The sequence below is a fragment of the Carex rostrata genome, chromosome 23 (assembly GCF_964058835.1).
Source record: "Carex rostrata chromosome 23, lpCarRost1.2, whole genome shotgun sequence".
Classification (NCBI taxonomy): domain Eukaryota; kingdom Viridiplantae; phylum Streptophyta; class Magnoliopsida; order Poales; family Cyperaceae; genus Carex; species Carex rostrata.
In genome coordinates, this window is record NC_135940.1 from 5685883 (window position 1) to 5695407 (window position 9525).

The 9525-nt window shown below is 35.5% G+C and overlaps 1 protein-coding gene across 2 annotated transcripts; it reads left to right on the forward strand.

Moving 5' to 3' along the window:
• Nucleotides 1–334: 334 nt before the first annotated feature.
• LOC144574500 (putative potassium transporter 14) lies at nt 335–7165 on the forward strand. Of its 2 annotated transcripts, none has more exons than XM_078324460.1 (10): nt 335–781; nt 1395–1623; nt 2122–2370; nt 2481–2531; nt 2924–3184; nt 3537–3589; nt 3790–3904; nt 4352–4606; nt 5394–5916; nt 6415–7165. In XM_078324460.1, the coding sequence occupies exons 1-10, from the start codon at nt 524–526 to the stop codon at nt 6938–6940; spliced, it is 2520 nt and encodes an 839-aa protein (XP_078180586.1). In that variant the 5' UTR covers nt 335–523; the 3' UTR covers nt 6941–7165. The 2 variants fall into 2 exon arrangements, with proteins under 2 accessions (XP_078180586.1, XP_078180587.1); XM_078324461.1 differs by having other exon boundaries at nt 650–789.
• The last annotated feature ends 2360 nt before the right edge of the window (nt 7166–9525 follow it).

Consider the following 9525-nt stretch of genomic DNA (forward strand, 5'->3'; position numbering starts at 1 on the left):
TTCCAAATCTAACCATCAATATTTTAGAATGCACGAATCCTAAAAACAGTTGATTTTCTTGCACGAATCTCTAAATAAATGAGTGGTTGGATTTGGAAAAGCAGGTTCCTACGATTCCTTAGAATCGTAGCAGATTTATTTCCCTCAGCTGGAGACTTACCGGAATGATCAGTTTGAGTGTGAGGGGGTGAATATATTGACAGATTAGTTTTTACTTCACGCAGTGCACAAGCGTATTAAGCATTGTTTTGCCTCTACCGTCTGTGCGCTGCGTGAAGTAATAGTTACTCTGTCAATATATTTACCTTGTGGGTGCGGGCTCAGTGCGTCATTTTGTGAAAACCCCAGAAAACGAGAACTCTATTCCTCGTCTTTAGTTTTTCTGATCCATATCAGATCAAATAAATCACCTTTGTTCGTTTCTCAGTTGATCGAAATTTCTCCACTTCAGTACCCAATTCGGCGTCTAAGTCGATACGCACATGCGCGATTTTTCCTTTTTCTAAGTAGGTTTTGATTTGGGATGTCGGGGGGATCGCTGAGAAGCAACGGTGCGTTGGCGAAGACAGAATCAATGGAGATGAGATGGGCCTTAAAGGATGAAGAAGGGAGTTCCGACGAACTGGAGGAGTCCATTGGGAGGTCCAGCTTTGAAGAAGAGGATGACGACGATGATGTAGATAGTGAGCATCAGAGACTGGTTCGCACTGGACCCCGCGTTGATTCCTTCGATGTAGAGGCGCTTGAGGTGCATGGATATGAGATGAATGGCTATGACGAGGTAAAAAGGTTAAATATCTCTTAATTCGATGATTGTTAATTTTTACAATAGGTAACATTTGAGAATTGAGTTTGTTCGTCGATTGTAGTTGAATTAACTATCCAATTGAATTAATTATCTAGGGTTAGGTTTTATCATAATATTTTGTACTTAAACATACTGTTAGTTTTGTTGCAAAATATGGAAACTATCATTACTAAGATTGACATTATGTGGTCTAGAACTTATTAAGACCAAAACTTGATAGTTATATAGTAAAATCTCATAAGAGCAGCATAACGCAATTTAAGACTAAAAAATCAGTTAGGTATTTTGTCAGTACCAGCTGTTTGGTACCGCCCCATGTAAAAGACAAGTATGATTTCAATATGAAATCGGTGGGCATTGCTCAGTTTTATCAAAAAATAAAAGACTAAAAAATCAGACCATTCCTTTGTTTTCATCCTATTTTTTTTTTATTGAGGAATAAGTTGTTAAGAACATTTATGTTTAGACATCTGGTTTAAGAGCAATTTAGTATTCTTTGGACTTTAAACTCGAGCCAAAGCTATAGTGTTTATATTCTTCGTAAATATTAGATATTAAGGCTTTAGTATAATTTTTGTAATTTCAGGAATTTAGCTGTTGTCGAAGCATTATTCTGGCACTTCAAACACTTGGAGTAGTATTTGGGGATGTGGGTACAAGCCCATTATACACATTCGATATCATGTTCAATAAGTACCCTGTCACGAAAAAGGAGGATGTGCTAGGAGCACTGTCTCTTGTTTTGTACACCTTGATTCTGATTCCGCTCGTGAAGTATGTTCTTATTGTTCTCAGGGGCAATGATGATGGCGAAGGTAAGTTGTTTTGCATGCCTATATAGAGTGATAGCGCAGATGAGTCTGTACTAATTGGTATATTCATTTTTAAAGTCCAAACAATTGATCCCAACCGCCCAACCCCCTCAAATTAATCCAACATTTTGTAGCTTGACCCTACGATATGCTAATTATCTTAATTTAAACACTATTATTTATCTGTAAACCTAAATTTTGATCCGGCCATGGCTCTAGACTATTCAACTGGATGTATATTTAACCTAGGTTCCTTAAACTGAGACCGAACTGAGCAAAATTCAACATAGGATTTTAAAACGGTGTCAAAATACTGCAACCAGACCACTCAAACTGAGTCTTAATTTAGAATTAGTTGCAAATGTACCAAAATTATAATAGAAGGGCTCAGACTGTAGCAAAAAATTTACTACTACCAGTCCATAAAAATACTCGTACCAGTCCAGTAAATAAAACTGTACCAAAATCTGACAGTTTAATCTATACAATGGTTTCTTACAGGTGGAATATTTGCTCTGTACTCGTTAATATGTAGATATGCACAGGCGAGCCTCTTACCAAACCAGTTACCGTCAGATCAACGCATCTCCAGTTTTAGACTAAAGGTGCCGTCACCTGAACTGGAGAGATCTCTAAAGATCAAAGAGACGCTGGAAACGTCCAGTATTCTAAAGAAGTTTCTTCTGATTTTGGTTTTACTGGGCACTTCAATGATCGTTGTTGACGGTGTTGTAACTCCAGCCATGTCAGGTTGAATTTTTTTTTTTTTTGTTCTTTTTCCCCTTTGAAATTTATATAAGGGTATTGTTGTAAATATTTCTTTCTTTATATACAATTTTCTTTCTGGTAAAATACTGCAGTTATGTCAGCTGTCAATGGATTCAAGGTTGGACTATCGAGTGTAAATGAAGGTACTCGATTTCATCTAGTATTATGGTAGTCGTTAATTGGTGTTTAGTTGCTTAATTGAGAATGATTGGGAAAATTATCTAATTATGACAGATACTATGAGCCCCCATGGAATCATAGGAAATTACATTTATTCCCTATAGAAATATGTGTATAGCACAAATCTCTATTTCCTCTTGGTTCCTCTCCAAATAGGCAAATAGAATGAAGGAGAGCAGTTTGAAGGTTTTTTTTTTTTTGTTCTTTTAAGAGTGTTCAACAAGAAAACTAGATGATTTGCGTCATTTGGCAGTGATTTTTCATGACAATGAGATTTTGCAGGTACACATGACGTGTTCTCACTGAATTTTAAAATTCTCGACTTATAAAGTGTGTTTTTAAATATAAATATCAGGTGAGGTGGTAATGATCACGGTAGCATTCCTTCTAGTCTTGTTCAGTGTACAGCGGTTTGGCACGAGCAAGGTTGGTTTAGCTGTGGGGCCCGCGCTGTTCATATGGTTTTGTTGCCTGGGTGGAATCGGCATTTATAACCTCCTTAATTACGGTTTTGAAGCTCTGAGAGCATTTAATCCTGTTTACATCTATCTTTTCTTCAAATCGAATCCAAGCCAGGCTTGGTTATCTCTCGGTGGATGCCTGTTGTGTGCTACAGGTATAGCTGTTATCTAAATCGGTTCTATGGTTTGCATTTAGATAGGAATTCGCATCCCTTGAGATATCTCAAATTTTGTGTTGATCTGTGGAAAATTCGGACTGTTCAAATTATTTCTGCACAAATCTCAAAGAAAAATAATACTGCCACCTGCATTCCGGATTGCACCGAAAAAAATTGACCTGGCTTTAGATAAACTGAAAATTTGAGTTTTTTTCAGAGGGTACGGACTCTGCTAGTGCAGTTGTATTGCTCTAAAATGCTAAACATGATTCTTCAACTTCCGTTCTTCATTTTAATTTTGTTTACATAAAAAATAAAAAAAATGACGAGATTCCTCTCTTTTGTTCAGGATCTGAGGCAATGTTTGCAGACCTTTGCTATTTTTCTGTCAAATCTGTGCAGGCAAGTCATTTATAACCTTTTTTATTTTCCGATTGGAATGTAATTTTTCTTTGTTTTCGTGCACTTTGCTTGAATTAACAAAACACTTCTTTGAACCTCATGCTTCATTGCAGGAGCTTGATATTCCTCTTTTAATATAAAATGGAAATCTATTCTTTAAATATGTACTGAGCTTATACTTTATAATTTTTATTTGGCAGTTTACATTTATACTTTTGGTGCTCCCGTGCCTTCTTCTGGGTTACCTCGGCCAAGCTGCCTTTCTTTTGGAAAATTTAACTGACTGTGAGCAAGTCTTCTATTTGTCCATTCCAAGTAATTCTCTTAACCAATTTAATATGAAAAATAGTATTTCATGTCTTAGATTCATCAACTTCGTCATTAAAACTTAAATGAATGTATTGAAACCGAAAATGAAAAAAAAGGGCCTAGAAATAGCTGGATAAAAGCTATCTTATTAAACCCTAAATTATTCTACTGTAATGTTCTTAAATTTAATTCTTTGTTTTTGTGGTTTAGGTAGGGCATCTTGGCCAGTAATTTAATTATTTTACTTGGGAATTTCATGTCTTAGATTCATCAACTTTGTCATCAAAATAGACAGATTGGTTTTTCAAATCAAGACAACATTAAATGAATGCATTAAAACCAAAGAAATGAAAAAAAAAGGGTTAAGAAATAGCTGAATAAAAGCTAGCTTATATACCCTAAATTTTTCTACTGTAATTATCTTAAATTTAATTATTTGTTTATGTGATTTAGGTAGGGCATTTTGGCCAGTAATGATTGTAGCCACAATTGCTTCTTTGATAGCAAGCCGTGCAATGACAGCAGCTATTTTCTCCATTATAAAACAGGCAACAGCACTCCAATGCTTCCCTCGACTTAAAATAATCCACACCTCTCGCAAATTTATGGGCCACATTTACATCCCTGTTATAAACTGGCTTCTCTTAGTGTCTTGCCTCGCCTTCGTTTTGACTTTTGGCAGTATCTATGAGATCGGCAATGCATATGGTATCTTATTACATACTTATTTTATTTTTTTGGACTTAGATGGTATCTTTGTTAGAGTGAGGCTATGGTACTATGCATAGCACATAATGGTCTGTACCCAGGATCAATATCTCCACTTTCAAAGTTCAAACAATTGATGTGAACTGTTCAACATGATCTCCATATAAAAATGTACTTGTACATCAAATTTTGTATTTCTGAGAATTTTTTTACTATTTTTGAGATAGGTAGAAAATCAATTGATCTGAAAATTCTAGACCATTCAAAAGTAGCTATCTATAAAAATAGTAAAAAAAAGTTCTAAAAATTCTAAAATTTAGTCTGCAAGTACATTTTCATATGATGATGTTGAACCGTTCAGATCGACTATACAAACTTTGAAAATGAAGATATTGATCCATAGTACAGACCAATCTGTGCTATGCATAATACCATGGCCTCACTCTCTTTGTTATCATAAATGTAATTCCCAGGACTGAAACTGGCCCTGATCACTGCTTTGACAAAAGCCAATTTTTTTTTTAAAATTGTCAAAAAAAATAAAAATTTATGTTGTACCAGTAATGGTGAAGTATGTACTGAACAATGCACCTGACTGGTATTGTTGCAGTAGGATATGGCAGCCTAAGTGGTACTGGTACAGAACATGCTTTCATTCTGAGTGGTATGGCTGTGTACTCTGGCCCGTGCTTGTCAGTACATATTCTGAGCATGACCATACTGGTATGAAACAAACTTAATGGAATTACAGCATCTAATGTGACTAAACTTGTAATTTTTTTCCCAGGCATTGCGGAGGTGGGCGTAATGATTATGACCACTGTCCTTGTGACCGTAATCATGCTTCTGATATGGCAAATCAATATAATACTCGTTTTCTCCTTTTGTACTCTCTTTCTGGGCATAGAATTCCTGTTTCTCTCCTCTCTTCTAGCGAATGTAGTCGATGGCAGCTGGGTCCTACTTGTATTTGCCTTCATTGTATTTCTCATAATGTACATTTGGAACTATGGTACCAAACTAAAATATGAGACCGAAGTCAAACAAAAGCTCTCCATGGATTTTCTCATGAAACTCGGGTGCAACTTGGGTACAGTTAGGGCTCCTGGGATTGGATTGCTGTATAATGAACTTGTAAGAGGCGTTCCTGCCATTTTCGGCCATTTTCTGACAACACTGCCCGCAATTCATTCAATGGTAATATTTGTGTGCATCAAGTATGTGCCGGTTCCTGTCGTACCGCAATCTGAGAGGTTCTTGTTTCGACGGGTGGGCCCGAAGAATTATCACATCTTTCGTTGCATTGCTAGGTACAGCTTCTTTCTGTGACATTGGGGGTGGAGGAGAGGGGTGGGGGAGAAAATGAAGAGAGAGAGAGAGAAACCAAAGAGGTCAGGGTGTAAAATTTCTGATTTTTTTATCTGTACCAAAAAAAAAAAATAATGATATACCATCGATTTTGGACAATTTCGTTTCATATCACAACCTCTGAATAATTCAGCCATCTTAATCTGTGTTATGAGAGCCGGTTCCAACATGTAGATTTCAACTATAAATTGGAATTATCTGAATCGAATCGATGGTATTGGTGAAATTTTGTTATTCCTTCACACTAACGATAGAAAAAATCAGTTAAATTTTATAACTAGTAGAGGGTGAATGACCGGCACAAGACCATTACACGGAAATCTGATTTGCTGATATCCGTGCTCAGCTAATATCTTTGATACCTCAATTTGACTTGACTGAATATAGATACTATTACACCAAATATGCAATTAAATGATGGTTGAAACAACCCGCAACAGGTATGGCTACAAGGATGTGCGCAAGGAGAACCACCAGACATTTGAACAGCTCCTGATCGATTCACTTGAGAAATTCATCCGCCGGGAGGCCCAAGAACTACTCCTTGAGAGTGACCACTATGACTCTGACACGGATTCTGATGTCATCAACCCCTTGCCCCAATCCTCCTCCCGCTACCTTGTGGGCCCCAATGGCGGCCTGTACTCTCTCTCCATGCCCCTACTTCAAAATGAGAAATCCCCACTTTTGGAACCCAGCACGTCTTTTGATGAATCTAGAGATGGTGATGATGTTGACAGCTCAGTTGACAAGGAACTCTTGTTCATGCGCAAAGCAAAGGAATCGGGAGTGGTTTACTTGCTCGGCCATGGAGATATCAGGGCACGCAAGGACTCGTGGTTTTTTAAGAAATTAGTGATCAATTACTTCTATGCTTTTCTGAGGAAAAATTGTCGGAGGGGGATCACGACTCTGAGTGTACCGCACAGTAAACTAATGCAGGTCTCCATGACATACATGGTTTGAGTTACACTATAGTCTAGTTACATGCATCTGTGATTACTAACCTGATGGATAGATTTAGTGGTAGTGGTCAAATTGGTGGGGTGGGGATTCTATTTTCTTTTTCTTTTTCATGTGATGCAGCATATAATTTTTGGAACCAAGAGTTCCGTTATACTTTTCTGTATTTTGAGAAAATAAAATCAGGTATAACTTTTCGTATAAAGTTTAGTTCGAGGGCTTTTATTATCCTTGTGCTTGGTTGCTGAAATTTTTTGTTCAGAATCAAAGTTCTTAAACTAATAACTTTGATAATAAATAATATTTAAGTATCAGAGGGATTAAATTGCTATTCCAATAGAATAGGGGGTCACACTTCTCAATCATTTTTGTTTCCTATCGCCATAGTGCCATACTTTTGCATCTTTGTTCATAATATTGAGCTCTTTTGCAATTTAAATGGTGTTCAACAGCTAACTTTCAATTACAACTTTTTCTTAGTAATTTTGTACAACTGTACGAGTGGCAAGAGTCTAGCAAAGTTCTAACATCGTTCCAGAATTCTCGATCAACTACTCACCTAATATATTTTGTTAACCCTTAGAGACCCAATTACCTATATCTTCATGTAAATATAATTTTTGTTTTAGTCCTTGAATATATCAAAATATGATATGAATGCCCCTACAAAGTGAGAAGTTTGTGTCTTGTATAGGAATCGAGCTGGCAAATGTACGTGTCTATAACATTTATATAAAGAGAATTGCAGCAGCAGCAACAACAACTACGGTATCATTTCAGATATAAAGAGAATTGCAGCAGCAACAACAGCAACTACGGTATCATTTCAGATATAAAGAGAATTGCAGCAGCAACAACAACAACTACGGTATCATTTCAGAAATAATTACTACCTAGTCCAAAAAATTGAAACCCATAAACAATTTTATCAACAACCAGTGGTGAATCCAGAAATTCTGTCAAGGTAGATCTCTAATCGAGTTCAAATAGCTAATTAGATTCAAACCCATTAACCGATTGGATACACAATTTCAACTCAATGTTTATAATTATATTTATTATAAAATATGTTATAATTAATCATTAAAATCAATTGACACAACATTGAAATACTTTTCCTAAACTAATGAAATGACACAATTCAGAGTGAGATTGTTCTTAATCAATTAGCAAATCGAAGTCAAAATTTAGATAAAAATTTAACCAAAATATAAGTATTGAATAATAAAGGCCGCAAAAAATTTAGCCGAATCATTTCTTCATAGAGGAGGGTTCAAATGCCTCCATGTTTTTGTGCCTCCATCTCTCTCCATCATATTCAAAGTTCAAACAGTCGATCCGAACCGCTCAACCTAACCTCCATACTAAAATATGTTTGGAGACCAAATTTTATATTTTTAGGAATTTTTTTACTATTTTTTTACTATTTTTTTAGATAGGTACAAAAATACTGTTTTTAGATGGTTCAGATTTATTGATTTTGTACCTATCTAAAAAAATAGTAAAAAAATTCCTAAAAATATAAAATTTGGTCTCCAAACATATTTTAGTATGGAGGTTAGGTTGAGCGGTTCAGATCGACTGTTTGAACTTTGAATATGGTGGAGAGAGATAGAGGCATGATGGAGGCACAAAAACATGGAGGCATTTGAACCCTCCTCTTCTTCATAATTGTAAATAATATGTTCCACTGTTAGGCCTTTCTTGTTCTCTTATTCTCTTATTCTCTTTTATTCTATTTATGAAATAAAGTATCACATATTTGAAAACAAAACAAAATACACAAAATTGACCACAGCTAAGAAGAAATCGGTTCAAAAATCGACCTAACTCGAACTAGAGGTAGGCACTACATGCATCAAATCAAGGATAGACACATTGAACAATTAGCACTGAATCGACATAAAAAATTCAAATCCAGGAGTAGACAAGTGCCTACCCCAATTTGCATGTGGATCCGCAACAACTATATATATAGAGCCTTGCAGTTTGGAGGGCAAATTAATATGTTATTTTGAAGAGGGTTGCAGATGAAATAGCCAATATGTATATATCTATATAGTATATAACGAGTATCTTGATGTGCATATAATATTTGCACGCGTAATCTATATAGAGGTAATTTAAATAGAGATTGGCGAACAGAATTTCATGATCTCCATACCAAACACGGGAAGTTTATGGATGTCGCTTTATCGGAGAATTATAAACCTAACTTATAGCTAGAGCATGTAATACGACAAATACATAGTGCCATCAGAGATGGCCTGAATTAGGTAATCTCTAGTTCTCTACATCTGTACCACTATTTCATACTGTATATATTCCCAAGACGATATTATCATTAATAAAGAAATGAAAAAAGATTTAATTGCAAACATTAAGGAAAAAGAGGGTTGCACGTGCTACTAATCTCCAAATAAATTGAGAACCCTTAATTAAATTTAAAAAAATAATAATTTATTTAATTGAAGATGGACTGGTATTTGTTTTCAATTCTTAATATACATGAAAGAATACTTTTTATTTGTTATGAACTTGTGATTACAAAATAAGTCAAATTTGGACTTTATAAATAATATTGAAGT